This window comes from Sminthopsis crassicaudata, chromosome 5, assembly GCF_048593235.1.
Source record: "Sminthopsis crassicaudata isolate SCR6 chromosome 5, ASM4859323v1, whole genome shotgun sequence".
Classification (NCBI taxonomy): Eukaryota; Metazoa; Chordata; class Mammalia; order Dasyuromorphia; family Dasyuridae; genus Sminthopsis; species Sminthopsis crassicaudata.
This window is the reverse complement of record NC_133621.1, coordinates 114577836-114597579: the sequence shown is the minus strand read 5'-3', so window position 1 is coordinate 114597579 and position 19744 is coordinate 114577836. Positions and strand designations below refer to the sequence as shown.

At 47.8% G+C, this 19744-nt stretch overlaps 1 protein-coding gene across 2 annotated transcripts; it reads right to left on the bottom strand.

Moving 5' to 3' along the window:
• Positions 1 to 899: 899 nt before the first annotated feature.
• On the bottom strand, positions 900 to 19247 carry PRRT4 (proline rich transmembrane protein 4). Of its 2 annotated transcripts, XM_074268010.1 has the most exons (4): positions 19183 to 19247; positions 16671 to 17355; positions 16002 to 16112; positions 900 to 4606 (listed from the first exon to the last, which is right to left on the bottom strand). In XM_074268010.1, exons 2-4 carry the CDS (start codon positions 17287 to 17289, stop codon positions 2793 to 2795), a joined length of 2544 nt encoding a protein of 847 aa, XP_074124111.1. In that variant the 5' UTR covers positions 17290 to 17355; positions 19183 to 19247; the 3' UTR covers positions 900 to 2792. The 2 variants fall into 2 exon arrangements, with proteins under 2 accessions (XP_074124111.1, XP_074124110.1); XM_074268009.1 differs by lacking the exon at positions 19183 to 19247 and having other exon boundaries at positions 16671 to 18499.
• Between the last annotated feature and the right edge of the window lie 497 nt (positions 19248 to 19744).

Here is a 19744-nt window from a genome sequence, read left to right as displayed (position 1 = left end):
GGCTTGATAAATACGTGAATTGATTTTGTGTGTGGAAGAGAGAAAAGGGTAAGAGGGAGAAAATTCCCCAAGTAAGGTACTTCCAAAATAATTAAATTAAATTAATTAAAATAAATGAATGTTCAAATACCTAAGCTTTAAAGTAGGAGAGTGCACTGAACTGAGAGACCACCAGAACTGCAAGAAAAGAGGAAAACTGAAGAAAGTGGGGAGGGGAAGGGGAGAGGCTTTTCTTGATTCAAAATCCACTCTTTTAATCAAAAGCAGCTGAAGCAAGCCAGCAGCCCCTCTCTGACTGTTACTCTCCGGGTGAGAAACGCTGTAATTGGCAGTTTTCTGGGTCCTAGGCCAAAGTAAAGATGCAGCAGGATGTCTGAGCCAAGCCCTCGGTGATGGAGCAGCCACAGCCCTCCCTCCCCCACCTCCTCTCTCCCTCTAATATCCTTCCCACCCCCAAGCACTGCTGCTCAACACCCTTTCCTGACAGTTCCCCACCATGGAAACCAGGCCAGAGCTCTGCAAAACCCTTCTTCAAGACAGATCTTCATCCACAGAAATTGGGGCTCTGGCTTTTTAATTTTATCCTCCCACTTTAGAGAGATGTCCTTCTCTCCCGCCACCCCATCTCTCCTTCCATTTCTCAAAGCCTACAGGAAGGGAAAGAACCTGAGTTCTTTTTTTTCTTCTTCTTTTTGGAGTCTCTATATTTGCAGTCTACAAGTCAGCCCTGGGCTTTAACTAAACATGTAAACACATGTGTTGCCTGTCTCTGTGTTTCTGCTGGATCAGAACCCCAAGCATTTATTCAGGAACCTTTTTTTTTTTTTTTTTTTTTTTTTTTTGAGGCTGGGATTAAGTGACTTGCCCAGGGTCACACATCTAGGAAGTGTTAAGTGTCTGAGATCACATTTGAACTCGGGTCCTCCTGAATTCAAGGCTGGTGCTCTATTCACTGCGCCACCTAGCTGCCCCACCTTCATAGATTTTCAAATTCTGCCCCACGATTGATCCATAATTCTAATGTCATCAGATCAACCGTATTTGGAGTGCACTGAAGAAACAAGTCAGAATGTCCTGGTTACTGTATCTCAGAAAAATGCTAAATGTTCCTTTCTCTAAAACACCGCTCCTCCTTGAGATCTAGAAATTGAAGTCCACCTGGCAGCTGTAAATTGGTGTGCCTCGGGTCTCTTGGCCTGATGACTTCTGTCCCATCAGTGAGTGGAAAAGGACGCTAAGAGAGAGGGGGGCTGCCCTGAGAGACAGAGTCCCCTCGTGTATCTGCAGGCAGGAAGGGTGTCCCCACAGTAGAGCTTGTGCCGCCGCTGGCGCAGATGTCAGTTCTAGCTTTGTCTTCACGTGGCATAACAGGAGAGCCCCCATCCTCAGCAAGATTTGTCACTGTGGGGAGGTCATGTAGTCTTGTGAGCCTCAGCTGTAAAATGAGGATAGCAGAATGTCACAGGATTTTGTGAAGACCAAATGAGAAGAATGCACGCAAACTGATGGGCAGAACCAGGGAAACGCCAGCCGTCGTTAGCGGGAGAGACAGGTTGGCCATGAGACAAGGATGAGGGGTGACAGGTGGACATTCTACCCGTGCCTTCGACATGTCAAGAGAAATCAAGGAGGACTCCTTGGACCCAAAGTGGAGAGTTTGATGGGAGCATAGACAAGGAGGAACTGTGATGAATAAGTTGTTCTCTGTGTCATTGCAGGGGGTGGGGGGAGAACTTCTGATTCACTGAGTTCTAGGAGCAGAAGCCGGGGGTCCCGGTTCAAACCCCTCAAGCCCTCTGACAGTGCCTGTGGTACCTAATTCTTCCCTGCTCCCAGAGTGTTTTTCAGGCCAGACCGTCAGAACCCGTGGTATGTGCAAAGTCCCCAGGAAGGGTGGTCATTGCCTTCTAGAGTTGTATTCCTGCCCCCTCTCTCAGTCTCCTTGCTGTTTGGGATAGGGTTTTTGTCTCCTATGAGAAATTAATCTCCCAGAATCAGACCCAGTGGGACGATTAAAGGACATGGACCCCCACCTGTCCTGCCCATATGGTAATCAGGAAGGTGTTTCCGGGAACAGCCCGGCCGCCCGAAACTGCAGACCCACTTAGGAACTCAGGGTTCGGGAATGTCTGAGCCAGGGCCCGATATAAAACCAGTGACTGCCCTTCTTTTTTCCCATGTGGTGCTGCCACCATCACCCCCTTCTAGCCCTCCCAATTAGTCAGATGCCTCTCTTCAGAAAATATTTTATTGATAAATTAACTCTAAAAGGAGCCACTTTTCTCCCGGCCACTGGTGGATGAGTGGTGCCATCCATGGGGAAGGAAGGGCAGGAGAGAGGTGGGACCCGTGTCACACACACACACTGCAGGCTGGGGGGTCCCCGGGGAAGGCAGAAGTGGGGGCGGGAGCTGACACAGGGGCTCCAAGAGAGCAGCCCCCACCGCCACAGTCACCACCCTGAGCCGCACGCAGGGTTGTCAGAAGGATTGGAGCACCTTGGAACTTTATTGCTGGTGAATCCAAGGAGAGTCCGACTCTGCCAGGCTGCGTTTGCCTATAGGGTGGGCACTGGGCATGGGTGCCCAGGGATGCCCAGAAGAGGCCATTCTGGTGCTTTCCCCATTCATTGTGTTGAGCCCCAACCCGCTCACCCCCCCGGAGGATGGAAGAGACCAGGGGGAAGGGTGATTGAGCCAGGCAGGAGTGGGCAGGGTTACAGTGAACAGGTCATGGGCAGTGTGGCCTGGAGGAACAGGGCAAAGGGAGGGCAGCAAAAGGCCGCCCAGCCCTCACAGGTCTATGGTCTCACTGCTGACGCTGAGCTCGTCGATCTGCCGGCAAGCATCGAGGAACTGCTCCTGGAGCAGGGCTTCTTCCCTGGCCAGCTCCGCTCTCTCTGGAGAGCTGCAGGAGGGCAGGGACAGAGCTCGGTAGCACCCGGGGCCCTGGGGGCTCGAGCTCCGCCCCGAAGGTCGGGGGGTGCTGCAGATTCCTGGCAAAGAGGACCGAGGGGGCTTTTCTGGACTGGAGCAGAGCAGCATGGAGGAGCTGTCCCTGGAAAGTCCGTACAGGGAGCCTGAGGAGGCACTGCTGCCCACCAGCCAGGCCCCAGGGGAAGGAAGCACAGGGGCTGGGGAGCCTGGCTCTACCCCTGGGGCCCCGTTTGTCCCGGGCCCAGAGCTCTCCTCACTGGAGGTCGTTCCGGAGAGGCTAGGTCCCGGCAGGCTCTCCCTGCCAACAGGAGCCTGGAAAAAGCTTGGGGCCATCAGGACCTCGCTGCAGAGGGCCTCGGCAATGCTCCGGTGCAGGTCGATGGGGGAGGGCGGGCAGAAGTCCACAGTGCAGTCGCTGCTGGTGCCTGGGGAAGAAGCTGCTGAGGGAGCCGTGTTGGCAGCCACCGCCTCGATGCCCAGGTGGCCGCTGCCGGGGAGGAGAAGGTCGGGACCGGGCGCAGTCAGGGCACACAGAGGCAATAGCTCGGCCTCTCCGTGTTCCACAGCACTTCCTGGGGGCCGCTTGTTTGGGGGCCCTGGTTCCCAGCCCGAAGGCAGCAGCGGGGCCCCGTGCCCGGGGGACATACGGAACAGTTTGGCCCAGCACCTCTGGGACAGGCGAGGACTGCAGAGTGCCGGGTAGAGCCCTAACAGGGCCAATGGCAGAGCCACACCGACCTCTCCCAACCGCACGCCCAGCTGGAAGGCCCACCAGGGCCAGGGCCCTGCCAGGCCCAGCTGGCCTCCATAGCCCAGGGTGTACAAGACCATGTAGCCCTGGAGCCCCCCGCTCAGCAGGCCAAAGGCCCCCGCCACCGGGGCCGTGCGGGCAGCCCTCTGCCATGACTGGGGAAGAGCAAAGGGGCCCCGAGTCAATGGAGTTGGGGTGGGGCCCTTGAGACTGGCACCCCCCAGAGGGACCCCCGGCCTCCGTCGGCTCCTACGGCAGGAGAGAGCTAGCAGCAGTCCTGAGAAAAGGGATGCCAAGAGAGCAGCCAGGCCCCGGGAGGCCAGCAGGAGGGGCAGAAGGGGTCTGGAGACAGCTCCAGCCATTGTGGCCCCTGAGGACAGTCCCAGCACCAGGAGGAGCAGGGTGGCCAGGCCCCCTGGGCAGCGGGGTGGGTGGGGGCGGGCTAGCAGCAGGCAGGCCAGCCCCAGACAGGCAGAGAGGCAGGGCAGAGACAGGTCGTGCAGGAGAAGGCGGACCAGTGAGGGAAGCCGCTCTCTGTGCCCATAGGCGTCGTAGAAGAGGGGGAAGGCCCGGGCAGCACCAGCCGAGAGCAGAAGCAGGTTGAGGAGAGCCAAGCAAGAGGCTCCCGGCGGGCAGCGCCAGGGAAGGAGTGCCAGACTCAGCAGGGCCAACAAGGCCACCAGCCCGAAGAGAGCGCCCACCCCATACACATGGGCCTCCCAGGCCAGCCCCCAGCGGGCTCGGGCAGAGGCCCAGTCAGCCTCTAGGTTCAGAAAAATGGGGGGCACTGGAGCCGCCGGAGCAGGGTCTTCAGGTTCAGGCAGGCTCCCGGCGCCACAGGCTTCAGCCCCACACTCTGGCTGTGCCGATGAGCTCCTCAGACTGGCTGGAGAAGGGTCGTTTGGGGTGGGAGTGACATCTGCAGGCACACAAAGGAGAGATGAGTAACACCCCTGGCTACTAGCCTTCTCCAGCCCCCAGCACCCGCCCTGACAGAATCTGTGGGTCCTTCCAGACCTCCTTTCCTTCCCTGGAAATCAGGCCCTTGGGACTTTCCCCAGTCAAACAAGCAAGAGTTTAACTGCCATGTGCCAGGCATTGGAGAAGACCGAATCATTCCCTGGGGTCACTGTCCACTCCTCAGGCCTCAGTGTGCCCTTGTTTCCCAACCCCCGCTCCCCAAATCACACTCAAATTCAGCACCCCAGACTTTCAGCTTTGTCCCAATCATCGTGACCTCCATAAAGCCAACAAGCCTTTTCACATGGAACCTAAAACTTCTGACAGGGAAGAGACTCTTGAGGATCGTAGATTTGTAGCTTTGAAGTGAGATGTCAAGTTGGATGTTCAACAAAGTTAAACCAGGGAAGTCAAATTCAAATCAAAACAACTCACTAAACCATACATAAAAATCCCTGTGGATCATATACCTTGTATTAAAATGTATATTTGTACTAAATTTTTCTGTGTTCACTTTAGATATTTCATTTAAGTGGACAGGAAATATTTTTTTATTTCCTTTTAATCTGATTAGGCTGATACTCAGGAGCATCAGGGCTAGCAGGTCTGAAAGTCTGGGGGAAATCACTGTCCTAAGGTTTCCAAGACTATAACTGTTAAAATCAGGATTTGAATCCAAAACCTCTAACTTCAGAGTTGGTTCTCAATCCAGTTCTTCCCACCTCTTCCTAATTTTGCAGCTCAAGTTAGTGGCCAGACCAGACTTGTCCAAAGTTAAATAGCTAGTTAGAGGAAGAGCTAAGATTAGAACCCAATCTGAAACTCCATCAGGAGCACTTCCCACCTAAAAGAGAGTCTCTCCTAATGGTTTTCTTTCTTTGAAGCAATGTTTGTAATTCAAGCCCAAGATCACAAAGCTATTAAGTGTCTGAGGCTGGATTTGAACTCAGATCCTTGTAACTGAATCACCTAGCTGCCCCAATGATTTTCTTTTCAATCCCTTGTTCTGCACTATCCCCAGAGTCTGGAACAGTCTCTTCCCTGACCTTCCCCTAATGTTCTTATCTCCTCAAAAAAGCTCCCTCATGAAAAGGGGACCCACATGAGCAAAAATATTTGGGTCAGCCCTTTTTGAATGGCTGTCCATTAGTTAGAGAATGGCTGCATAAGTTATGGTATAGGAATGTTATGGAATATTATTATTCTATAAGAAACGATCAGGAGGATGATTTCAGAGAGACATGAACTAATGCTAAATAAAGTGAGCAGAACTAGGAAATCGTTGTACACAGCAACAACAAGATTATGTGATGATCAATTCTGATGGATGTGGCTCTTTTCAACAATGAGATGATTGAGGCCAGTGTCACTGATCTTGAAGATGAAGAGAGCCATCTATACCCTGAGAGAGGACTGTAGGAACTGAATGTGGACCACAACATAGCATTTTCATTCTTTTTGTTTGTTTTTTCTCATTTTTTTCCTTTTTCATCTAATTTTTCTTGTGCAGCACCTAACTGTATAAATATGTATACATATATTGGATTTAACATTTGTAACATGTTTAATATAGATTGGATTAACTTGCCTTTAGGGGAGGGGGAGTGAGGGAAGGAAAGGGAAATTTGGAACACAAGGTTTTGCAAGGATTAGTGTTGAAAAATTAGACATGTATATGTTTTGAAAATAAAAAGCTTTGAGAAAGAAAGAAAGCAAGCTCCCTCATCTGCTCAGCTCTCCTCCTTGCTCAGCATTCCCTGTAAAACCTGGGAGGGATAGAAGCTTCCCTTCCCCCCCCCCCCCGTGTTCTGATTACAGCACATTCTCTCATTCTCATTTACCACCCACCGAACTGCCAAGCATCCCAGGGTCTCCCCAGGTCTTCCTTGCAATCACTAAGAAGAAAACTGAGTTAATCCCTAGAAAGTCTGCTAGACTTGTCCCTTTCAGGGCAGACAGACAGAACTGGGACCATTTCACAAGGATGCTGAGATAAATACCCATCCATGTCCCCAGCCTGATTTTCCAGAGGGATAACTGGGGACAAGTAATGGAAAGGAATAAGAATCTCAGTCTCTAATCTCTTCTAAATGGACAAACTCAGCTGTGTTCCTAAAATTCCAAGTCCAGAATCCTTGGGAGCTGGGAAGAGGGAAGGGAATAAGCATTTATACGGTGTCTACTCTGTGTGCTGTGGCCTTAGAACCTAGATTGGAGCCTGGCTTCTGACTGTGTCTCTGTGAGCAGGTCCCAAGTTCTGGGTGCTGGAGGCAGCTGCCTTAGGGAAGGTGCTTTCACCAATTAGAATCCAAGTTCGGGAGGAAGAGATGCTTTGTGTTTGAGAAGCTGCAGAAATAGATTCTTGCAATTCAACAACTAGGGAGGGGGCACTGGAACCTGTGACCACCCATCAGACCAACAGGATCAGCTGTATGGTGGTCAAAAAGGGGGGGAGAAGGAGGGATGAGGTGGGATAGACAGGAGGCAGCTGTGAATGAGAAGGGAGAGGGATAGCTTGGCTACCAGACGCAGGACGCCAGCTCCCTGGCCAAACCAAAGTTGGGCGATCCAAGGAAAGGCCTCAAAGAAAACATCCGAGGTTGCTCTGCAGAGGACTTTTGGGACACATCCAATCTCAGGGGAGCTCAGGTCAAGGAAAGGAAAAGGCAGGGATTTGAGAAAGAAGCTGGAGAATGAGGAAGCAGGGAAACTGGAGAGAGGGGAAGGGATGAGAGAGAAAGAATGATAAAAGTCAGAAGGGTGATCACAGGTGACAAGTGAGAGAGCTGGACAGGTGGGGAGGAGAGAGGAACTGAGGGGTCAGCAGGGGAGAGAGAGCAGAAGGGAAAATAGACCCAGTTCACTTCCAGCTGCACAATGAAAGCTGAGAGTGCTCTGGGATCTCTATTAAATGTCGAGTCCTATATCACTCCCCCTCTCTAGCTCCCGCTATGACTCACATCTGCACAATGTCTGATATTCATCACCTATCAGCAAAAGCAGTAGCTTGTGTCTTTACTGAGCCCTCTGGTGTTTTATTTAAATTAAGGCTGTTTGTTTGGGGTTGTTTTATTTTATTTTATTTGCAAAAGTGAGGAGAGAGAGCACCAAGAGGTTTTTCAGTATCTCAGAAAGGTGCAGGAAGCAGAATGAAGTCTGGATTGGGGGCCAGAGGGTCTGAGTTGGAATCCTTGTGAGTAAAAAAGTCATGAATTTTAGGCTCCTTATGTGTAAAATGAAGGGAAGGGTGTGTTTTTTTAGTGGCTCTGCATTTGAGAAGAGAGATCCTTAAAGACTACCTCCTTTTACCCTAGCTGCTGAACCATCCTATAGATACAAATTCTTATTTACTTGCCCAAAAAAACAAAACAAAACAAAAACTTGGGGGGAAAGGGAGAAGGTAGACATAGAATTGAACTTTTTCATCTTAATTTAATGTTTGCTAGAAAATTGGTAACTTTTAATTCAAAATATTTGATTTTGTTCATTTGCATGATCTGTAGTTGTAGACATGACAATTATCTGCCCCATCCTGATGTTTTCTCACTATAAGCTCCCAAAATTGTAAATGACATGTCACTTAAATAATAAAATTTATCTTATCTATATCTAGTTCTTTAAAAATATATCTGCTTGCTCTTTTTGTAGTAGCAAGGAATTGGAAATTAAGTGGATGCCCATCAGTTAGAGAATGGCTGAATAAGTTATGGTATGTGAATGCAATGAAATATTATTGTTCTTTAAGAAATGATGAGCAGGATGATTTTAGAAAAACATGGAAAGACTTACATGAACTGATGCTGAGTGAAGTAAGCAGAACCAAGAGAGCACTGTACATAGTAACAAGAAGATTATGTGATGATCAACTGTAATGGACTTGGCTTTTCAACACTGAGGTGACTCAAGACCACTCCTATGAACTTGTGATGGAAAGTGCCATCTAATGAGAGAACTATGGAGACTGAATGTGGATCAAAATACAGTATTTTCACCTTTTGTATTATTGTTGTTGTTGGCTTTCTTGTTTTTTCTTTCTCATTTTTTTTTCCCTTTTGATCTGATTTTATTTTTGCATATGACAAATATGGAAATATTTTAAGAGGAACTGCACATGTTTAATCTATATCAGATTGCTTGATGTCTTGGGAAGGGGGGAAAAGGGAAGAGAAGGAGAAACATTTGGAACACAAGATTTTGCAAAGGGGAATGTTGAAAATTATCTTTGTATATATTTGGAAAAACAAAATGCTATTAAAACAAATAATGTTTTAAAAGAATATATCTGCTTATTCCATTAGACTTGGGATAGAAAATGCCATTCAGATACAAAGAGAGAAGTATGAAGACTAAATATAGACTGAAGCATAGTATTTTCACCTTTTTTTCTCTTTAGTTTTTTCCTTTTTTGTGTTTTTTTTTCCCTTTTTGTCTGATTTTTCTTACACAACATGATAAATGTGGTAATATGTTTAAAAGAATTGCACATACTTAACCTATATCAAATTTCTTGCTGTCTGGGGGAGAGGAGAATAAAGGAAGAAAGGAGAAAATTTTGGAAAACAAAGTCTTGCCAAAATGAATATTGAAAAGTATTCTTACATATAGTTGGAAAAATAAAATACTATTAAAAAATTTTAAAGACTATAGCTAATTCTTCCTATAAAGAACTTTGTGTTTTAGCTTTTCTTGTATGTAACATTGCAAAAATAAATAATAAACAACTAGGGAAAAAATGGCCTCCAAGATCCCTCTAGGTTCGAAAGCTACAATCTCAAAATCCTAATTAACAACAAGAATAAATGTGAACACAGTACAGGGCTTTACTTAGTTCAACAAATACCATTTGGATATGCTTAACAGTCTCTAATGAAGGTAGAGACGCTTAGTGACTAAATAAACCATTAGCTAAAATATCGAAAGGGCAACAGACACAGAACTTAGTTTCTTTAACTTAAAAAAAAAAAAAAAAAAAAAAAAAAAAAAAAAAAAAGGAGGTTGGACTAGGTAACCTTCAAGGTCATTTCTAGCTCCAAAGCTATTATTCTAATTAGCATAATGAATAAACATGAACATAATGCTTCACTTTACTGAGTTCAACAATTTGGATATACTAACAGTCTTTAATGATGATCTCAGCTATCTAATGAATAAATAAGCCATTAAGTTGAGCACTGAGCCACATAGTAGGATGCTTATTGATTGATTACCTTAGAACTGAGAACAAGGTAAAAGACAATTGAGACTGTCCTATTTGGTTTCCTCTTCTATAAAACGAAAGGATGATGAAAGATTAAATGAAAGACTAAATGAAATGAAAGACTAAAAGAAATCTTAGAATTATAAAAGATGGCCTCTGAGATTCCTTCCAGCCCTGAATCTATGATCTTACAATCCTAATTTACTGATCAATAAATCACATTAATTTGTTATTAGATATTAGCCAGGGTAAACATTCTCTCTCTGTATATCTGTCTCTTTCTTCCTCCTCCCATCCATTCTTCACTTTCTTTCTGTTTGTCCATTCCAATACTTCTATAAAGTTTTATCTTGTTCACCACCCAATCTGCCTTGTATCATGCTCAGTACAAACACATGATAATTACTCATAATTTTATGGGGTTTTAAAGTTTTCAAGACACTTTCCCCCCCAATATCACTGAAAGAGAAATCATAAAGAAAGTGTAGGGAGGAACAGGAAGGAAATCCTAAAAATTAGCCTCTTCTCATTATTTTTCTTTTCCTTCTTCCTTTTCCATTTGTTGAGTAATCTTGTTTTCCTAGCCCTGAGATTTTCCCGAGCTGGGCAGAAACTATCCTTTCCCTGTCGTGGAACATCAAGCAATGCAAAAAACCCACCCAGATTGGAAAGACCCCAGAGGAAACAGCATGACTCCAGTCTTTCCTCTCATCACCTACTTCACTAGGATATCCTGGAGAAACAGGCCCTTAGGTAACTAAGAACTCTAGATCCTGCCCTGCACCAGCTAATATAAGCCATCGCTTTTCTCTCCTTTCTTTATCATAGACAAATGTATCTTTTCCCAAAAGCTTGCCCCCAACCCATTCTCTATTACCTGTAGCAACCCTCTACTTCGGAAAGGGGAAAGTACCAGATTTGGAAAAAGAAGACCCAGCCCTTAGTTCTGCCTCTGCCTCTTACCAGCTTTTTTTCAACTTGAATAAACCATTTGACTCATCTGAATCTCATTCTTTCACTTGTATAATAGAGATAAAAATACTGGCATTTTCTGCTTCTTGCAAGGAAGCCACCTGACAAACCTTAAATTATAGAATTCTGTTATATTAAATATCAGAGGGCTGTCAGGAAGTTCCAATAATATGAATGATAACTGAGATAGAAAAACTCCATATAGATATATATATAGATATACATACATGTATATGAGAGAGAGAAAGAGAGTGTTTGCAAAGTACTTTATAAACATTGTCTCAATCCTCACAACAATCCTATAAAGGTATGAGCTACAGGCAGTATTATTCTGATTATCCAAATGAGGAAAATGAGAGAATGAAGACTCTTTGTGAACCTTAAGTACCATATAAATGGTAGCAGCAACCAGACCAATATGAAGCTCTTCCCTAACCCATACACACAGACGGGGAACCCCTGCAGATTCAGAAGCATTGAGACAGGGAACCCTAACATCACTCACCAGAGACGAGGGAGGGAGACATTCTTGCATAAAATTGCATAAATTATTGAACAAAAGAATTTAGCCAGATCTGCCTCCACACCTGTTCCAAGGCTCCGAATTCAAGTCATCAACATCACTCAACACCCACTATGTGCCTGGCATTGTGCTAGGTATTACTGATGGGGGTGTGTGTGCCCGCACAGTGGGGGAGTTTCAAAGGAGAGAGAAAAGTCATTTTCTGTCCTTACAGAATAGAGGTAACGTTAACGTCATTCTCTAAGCCTTCTCCTCTCTAGGACCCCTAAAAGATTTGGCACTTCTTCATTCCCAGTGAAGTGGAAGGGGATAGAACACTGGCTCTGGAGTCAGGAGAACTGAGTTCAAATCCATCCTCAGACACTTAGGAACTGTGTGATCCTGGGAGAATCACTTTATCCTGATTGCCTCAAAGAAGGAGGGAGCAATGGGGTCTTCTGCTTTTTCCACTAGGTTCACTGAGTGAAATCTTATGGGTTCCTAGGACTAAGATCTTAGTATAGGGGTTCTGAACCTTTTTTAGTGTTCTGGACCCATTTGGCAAGCAGCAGGGATATCTATAGATCCCTCTCCAAATAAAGCTTTTAAATGCACAAAAAACAAAAACATAGGAACACCAAGGGAAAAAATGGCAGGGAAGTAGTTACAATTTTTTTAAAAGTTCACATATGGCAGATTAAGAGCCCCTGGCTTAGAAGGATTTTAGAAGTCATCGAATTCTATCCATTTATATCATAAATGAGGAAACTGAGGCACAAAAAGTGGCTTTCCCAAAGTCACACAGTCAGTAAGGACGTTTCAGAATTGGAATCCAAGCTCTGCCTCCAAATTCAGCCATCTTTCCTCTATACTCCACTGCTTCTCTCTTCCCCTCAGGTGTTTCTCTTCAAAGTGGCTTCCTCCATAACCCTTCTGCCCAGGCTTCCAGAGGATATGAGTAAGCGGTGTGACTGATTAAGGGACAGAAGCTAAATCCTGGTGATGGTGTGTCTGGAGGAAAATCCAAGACTATTTAACCAGAGGTAGCCCAGATCAAAGGGACAAAGAAAAGGGCTGCCCTCTGATCTGAAGATGTGGTAACCTTGGCTGGTGTGGCTCCTTATCATCCCTTTGGGATAGAATAAGGCATCTAGGGAAAGGGACACATTGCAGAAGGAATCAGGGGCTAATCCACAAATCCTCCCCAGGTCCAAAAGACTTCGGAAGAATCAGAAAGAATTCATTCCCCCCCGCAAGGGGTTGGCCACTTGAGCCATCCCAGTTGTCCCAGTCAAGACTCAATGACCTCTCCAAAAGACCAGCCAGGGGCAGCTAGGTGGCTCAGCAGAGAGCACCAGCCCTAGGAGGACCTGAGTGCAAAACTAGCCTCGGATATTTGATTAGCTGGTGACCCGGAGTAAGCCCGTTAACCTAGTTACTTGGAGAAAAACACCAATCATCCAGGACAGGTTCTGTCCTGTAGTTCCCCTAGGCTACCAGCAAGGAGGGGAGAGGAGAAAGAGGAGGAACTTCTCAAGTGAGCCAAGCCAAGCTGTCTCTGGCTGTCCGGAGGCATTAGGTCTTTCTTGGCCAAGACTGTCACCTGGGCTGACAGGCTGCCAGCCAGCATCCTCTCAGCCCATCTCCCACCCTGAGGGCCACAGGTCCCTCCTTGAACCTTCAGTCATCAGGAGACTGGTGTTGGCTGGCACCTCACCTGAGGGGGATTTTTATGGCTTTAACAAGAGTGGAAATACAAAAACCAGGACTGGCTCAGAGCTACATCAAACGAGCTCCAGTTCATTCTTTTGGGACCATGGAGTGATCCTCACCCTTCTTAGCACTGGATTCTCTACCAAAGATAGTTTTAAGAAGCACTCTTAAGGAGTAGCTGGTGATATAGTGAACAGAGCACTGGCCCTATAATCTGGAGGACCCAAGTTCAAATTCACCTTCAGACACTTAATAGGTGTGATTATGGGCAAGTAGTTAGATCCTGAAGGCCTCTCCTCTTAGCCCCAAAAGTACTTTCAAATCAGTCCAGAAAAGTTGGGTATCCCCATGCCCACAGTCGGGCCTATTTGGAATGGGTTCTTTCTGCCCAATGAGTCCAAGAAAAGGAGCAATCTCTCATCTTCCTTTGAACGGGGCTCAGGGTCATCTCACTGTGTGCCCTACCTTATTCATACCGCAGTGTATCAGTGATTTGGAGGGTTCAAATCCCAGCTATACCTTCTATAAGAAGCTTTTCCTAACTCCACTTAAGGCCTTGATTATCTCCAATTAATCTTGCATATATCTATTTGATATGGACATTTAAAAGTTGTTGCCCCTTGGCTCTTTTCAACAATGAGGTGATTCCAGGCAATTTCAATAGACTTGTGAGGAAAGTCCTCTCCAGAGAGAGGATTGTGGGGGCTGAATGTGGATCATAGCTTAGTATTTTCACTTTTTTTGTTGTTGTTTGTTTGCATGTTTATTTTTTTTTCTTTCTGATATGATTTTTCTTTTATTTATTTAAAAAATTTTAAAGCGTTTTATTTTCAAAATACATTCACACATAATTTGACAACATTGACCCTTGCATAGACTTGTGTTTCAGATTTTCTCTTCCTCCCCCCCACTCCCTCCCCTAGATGGCAAGCAATCCAACATATGTTAAACATGTTAAAATATGATCTGATTTTTCTTGAGCAGCATGCTAAATGTGGAAATATATTTAGAAGAATTGTACATGTTTAAATTGGATGACTTGCTATCTAGGGGAGGGGAGCAAAAAAATTTAGAACATGAAGTTTTGCAAAGGTGAATATTTAAAACTATCTTTGCATACATTTTGAAAAATAAAAAGCTATTATGAAAAATAAACAACAACAACAAAAAAAGTTATCTCCCTCATTAATCTGTGAGGTCTTTGATAGCAGGGGCTGTCTTTTGTTTTCCTTTGCATCCTCAGTGCTGGAACATAGGATGAATTTAATAAATGAGTATTGACTGACCACCAGAACATTCAAGACTGGAAATATGCACAGTGAACAGAACTTGGCTGCAATTCAACAGCAAATCAAGAAGCAGTAAGTGTGTGCTAGTAAATATAGGCCTAAGCCCTTGCAGCCCATTCTTAGGTCTGGTTTAATTGTGAACTTCAGGGGGAATGAGAAGGGAAAAGGGAGTCTAGGCTTCCTGCAGCTTCTGAAGCTCTCCACCTAAGCAATGATACATGTGTAGTATTTGTTTTTGCTCCAAGTCTGCATTCTCATATCTTTTCCCCCGAAGGGCCAAGCTCTGTCTGCTTCTGACAGCATGTCATGTCAGATCCCACCGCCAAAAAAGACAGCAGTACAGAGAGGAGAGAGACAATGGCAGGCCAGGCAGAGGGGAGAGAAAAGAGGAAAAATGGAAGGGGACTGACTGGGCTCTCCGGGGCTTCTCTCACCTTTAGATCCTATGAGGGACTGTGCCTTGGATGCCTGACAATACATCAAAGATCTATGATTTTGTTGGCATAGAAACCCTTTCCAACCACTGCAGTCTCAAATCTCTATAATTTACTAGATAAGTCTAAGGGATGTCTAAATCGGAGAGAGGTTAAGTAGCTTGCCCGTATGAAGCTGTTAAATGCCCACGGATGCCACGGTGAACAGAGTATTGAAGTTCGAGCCAAGAAGCTCAGATTTCACACCTTGCCTCTGGGGCTTTGTACCTGAGTGATCCTGATGCTGATCCTTTCCCCAGATGCAACAGAGATCCTGCCCCCTTCCTGTTTTAAATCTGTGATCCCAGAATTTCACAGCTAGGAAATGTCTGAGGCAGGACTTGAACCCAGGGGTCTCTCAGACTCCAAGTCTAGTACCCTACCCACCAAGGCTTGCTGATTCACGGGACCAGCCGTCCTGCTATCCCGGCCAGGCTGGCCCGAAGGCTAGGTGGCAAGGGCACAAGGTACTACCCCTGCTCTCAGTGCCACATCAAACCAGCTCCAATTCCCCCTTGTGGGGCCATGGAGTGCTGGGTGGAGGGGCTGTGGCTTGAAAGTAGCCTCTTAAAATGTGTTTGTTGAATTTGTTGAATCAGCCAGTGTTAGTAGAAAGCAAGGAAAGGGAGGAGAGAGCAGCAGCTGTAGGGATAACTAATGGAAGAAATCTTAGTTGGCTGTCTCTTTGTTTATTTATTTGCCTCATGGTATCAGTCTTAAACTAGGGCAGCTAGGCTGGTGCAGTGGATAGAGCACCGTGTCTGGAGTTAAGAAGACTCATCTTCCTGAGTTCTAACCTGATTTCAGACCCTTACTAGTTGTGTGATCCTGAGCAAATTACTTAATCCTGTTTGCCTCAGTTTATTGAACTGGAGAAAGAAATGACAAACTACTCTAGTGTCTTTGCCAAGAAAAGTTCCAATGGGGTCACAAAGAATTGGATATGACTGATATGACTAAACAACAATTAGCCTTAAAACTATAAACTCCTAATAGGCAGGAACTGTGTCCATGTGACTTCCTACAGCATCTAGCACAGCAGCAAAGTAAGGAGTAAGAAATTCTCCTCCATTAGAATGTAAGCTCCTTGAGGGCAGAAATAGTTCTGGCCTTTCTTTGAGTCTTCCAGTTTAGTACCTGAAATATTGTAAGTACTTAAAAAATTCATGTTGACTTGATAGCTTGATGAAAATGCAGCAAGCTCTTACCTGGGGGTTCGCTCCCCAGTGAATCATTGCTTGGGGAGGAACTTGAGCCCACGATGCTGCTTGTGCGGTTATCTGGCTCCAGCTGAGAGGACAGGGTAGTGCCAAAGAATCCTGCAAAGGAACAAGAGTCCCTGAGACCAGCCCTGTTTTCTCCATCTCCCATGTGTGAGTGCCTGAAGAGGGCTTAGGGAGAAAACCCCAGAGGTCCATAGGATGTAGTCCCTAGACTTCATGTAAACCAATTTAGAGTTCTTGGGGTCCTTTTTTGCCCTACACTTTTATTTTTTAGTTTATTTATTTTTAATACACCTTGTTTTATGAATTATGTTTGGAGAGAAAAATCAGAGCAAACATAACCCAGTTTAGAGAAAACTATGGCACAGTGGAGGCATGACGATCTAAGTCACACAGACCAGAATAAAGGTGTTTTGACTTGACTTTCTACCACACCTTAGCCCATCCGTGACATGCACTTTGTCCTCTACAGAATTCCTAAGTAATCAGGTAGGTGGGCTTGGAAAACATCTTCACAAGTCACTCAGTGGGGTGAAAGACAGATGTAGTGCATCTGGTAAATAGTCTGTATCTCGTGAGTTGGGGCTAGGATGGCCCACTGTGATTCCCACATCCCCTCTCCAGAGCCCCCATTGCTTCAATGCCAGTACTTACCAAAGGGACCCAGGCGTCCTGCTATCTCTGCCAGGCTGGCCCGAAGGCTAGGTAGCAAGGGCAACATCTTGTGCCCAAGGGTAGGTGCTGCCCCTGCTCTCAGCGCCACGTCAAACTTCAGCTCCAGTTCACCCTTGTGGGGCCATGGGGTGCTGGGTGGAGGGGCAGTGGCTTGAAAGGGAGTGTCCAGGGACAGTGTGCCCAGGAGAGCAAGCCCATCTTTGGGCCGAGGGTCAGGAGAGGTGGACTGCAAAGGCAGGGTGGAGGTACTGGAGACAGCACTGCCCTCGGCAGACCCCCACTCTGGGGAACTCATCAGCAGTCCAGGGAGAGTGTCGGTTCTCAGCCCACCAATCCCATCATCAGGGCCCTGGTCCAGAACTTGGAGTCGAGGTTGGGTCTCTGTGGCCAGTCCTCCCCAGGCAGGTCCAGGTCCCCGAACGTGAAATTTAAAGTTGAGGCCCAGGTTGAGAGATAACATGGAGGCCTCACTCTGCGGGCGGGGGGCCAAGGTGGTAAGAAAAGCACCAGGAACCGAGGAGCCAGGCTGGGGAGCCACAATCACTCCCAGGAGGGCCCAGGAAATCAGTCCCAGCCCAACCCAGCCCTTCCCAGCCATGGCCCCCACACTGGATTCAGGGAGAACACCTCACCTCCAGAGAGAAGCACTGTCCTTCTGTCTGTCCTAAAGAAAGGACAGATGTCCCAGTCAACCCTGCTTGCCCAGGGAAATGTTCCAGCCTCCCTTTTCCCAGGGATAGGGGGGTACACTTCTGGCTTAATAAAAAGGCACTGAGGGGGCCAGTAACAAGATCCTGAGGAGAGGGCAAAGGTCTTTGGCCCAGGAAGAGGAATGATATTTTAGTTCCACTCCCATTGCCCCCTCTCTGCTCAGCCAGCTTGGGCATTGCATATAGTAGCCACTTGATAAATGTTTATTGAATGAATGAACCTCTCTCACTCAGTCTCCCAGCCTTTTATTACTCTGGCCAGCATTCCCGGCCCATCCCTCTCCACAGATCTAAGGCTGTGTGTCCTAAATGCTGCAGTGTACGTCCCAGTGGCCCCATCAATTCCCTCCAATGCTTCCTGCTACCCTTTCTTACCCTCAAACTAAATCCACCGGTAGCCCCACAGGCCCTGTACCACCCACTCCGATTCACACAGGGCACAGAGGACTTCCAGAAATTTCTCTCTCTCCCCCTACCTGTCCACCTTGAAGGACTGGAATTACTGACCCCAAGCCCGACGTTGACTCTTTCACCTCGCTTAAAGGAGACAACTGGGAGCTGGGGGAGGGCAGAGCAAGAGGGGGGAGGACCCATGGGCGGTAAGGAATTGGGGGAGAGGATGGGGGAGGGGAGCTTCAGATTTTGAGAGGAGAAGCCCCTCCCAGTGTAGGAAGTCCACTCCCGGCTCCGATTCTGGCTCTGTCTAGTTTCCGTCTCTAGTGTCCCCCGGCCCAACTCCCTCTTGGGGATTTTCTGTTCCTTCTCTGCAGGGAGGGAGGTGGGGGTACGGATCTTCTATTTTAGGGCTCCGAGCTCCCCAGGGAAGAAAGCCAGGCAGCCCCAGACTCTGGGCTCCCGCAGCGGATCAGTCTCACCGCCGCTAGGGCGGCCACATCAGGCAGGATGGGGGGTGGGGGCAGGGGGTGGGGCCGGGAAGGGAGGGAGGGAGGGGAAGAGATGGGATTCGGATACACACATGCACAAACAGCCCTCCCGTCATACACACTTACCCGGTACAGCCAGATTGCACACGCACACTTACACACCCCCCACAGACGCCCCTCCGGGCAGCGCGCGCACACGCCCATCCATTCTCTCACATTCTCTCCCCCCCGTGCAACTCCCGCACTCACCATGCTGCCACACGAGTAACACCTATGGGCTTCTCGCCCACCCCTAGCACACTCACACAAACACCCAACCCTCCAGCCACCCCAGTCCGCCCCACAAGCACGCGCACCACATGCACTCCCCTAGGACCCGGGATGCGCTCATCTGCCCGGTCTCCACTCCCACTCAGCCGGATTCCACTGGGTTTCCCCGGGCTCAGTTTCATGGGAAAGTCCCCTCTCAGAAAGGGGAGGAAACAGACCTTTTCCCCAGTCCAGTCCGGCGTGGAAAAGACCAGGAACGTTGAGCCCCTTTCTCCCCTTCAGCATCCTCCCCCCCGCGCCCCCCACCCCCCACCCGGCTACCTTCATCTTCGGGAAATGAATGGGGAGGAAAGCTTGCGGGATGGGTCTGCCCTTGAGACATTCCCTCCCCCTGCACACACACACACACACACACACACACACACACACACACACGCTCTGCCCCCCTCTTGCCCACCGCCCCGCGTGTCCAGATGCAATCGCGAATCCCCCAGCTTTCCCCAACCCCTCGGGTCCTCGTTGATCCTTCCCCATCACCCAGACTCCCGGTCACCGTCATCTCCCGTCTGCGGATCCCGGAGCCCCGCATCCCTCGGCCCCAGCCCGAGCCCCCCAGCCGGCTCTCACCGTGCCCAGCTCCAGAGGGCTCCGCGGCTTCTCTCTTCCCGCGGGCTCCGCCTCCTGGCTCTGAGCCTCCGGCTCCAGCAAAACCTCCCCGCTCTGGGTCTCGCTCTCTGTCTCTCTCTGATGATTTTCCCTCCCCTCTGCCTCCCTCTCTCCCTCCCTGTCTCTTTCTGCCTCTCTCCCTCCTCCGTCCCCTTCTCCTCCCTCTCCCCTCACCCACCACATCAGCTGCCAATATGAAGCCCCAACACACAACCGCACAGAACCACGTACACTCAGGCTCATCACTCAGACAGGTCCTACACACAACAAGTCACCCTCACTCTCACGGCCACGCGTTATGCAATCAGGCGTACACAAATGCAGTCGCCCGCTGTGTACAGTCTAACTCAACACACAACCACACACATCTAGTCACGGACACACACACGCACACACACACACACACACTGTCAAAAACACAACCACAGCTTAGCAACCGCTCTAGTCACACACATGCCAAATACAGCCCATTCATAAAGAGGTAGCAAACCCTGGGAAATACCGATCTGCAATAAGAGCAAAG

Coding starts and splice junctions, on each gene's coding strand:
- PRRT4 (XM_074268010.1), bottom strand. CDS start 17,289: ATGGCTGGGAAGGGCTGGGTTGGGCTGGGACTGATTTCCTGGGCCCTC. Junction 16,113..16,670: donor AGGACGCCTGGGTCCCTTTG/GTAAGTACTGGC, acceptor GTTCCTTTGCAG/GATTCTTTGGCACTACCCTG. Junction 4,607..16,001: donor ACTGGGGAGCGAACCCCCAG/GTAAGAGCTTGC, acceptor GTGTGCCTGCAG/ATGTCACTCCCACCCCAAAC.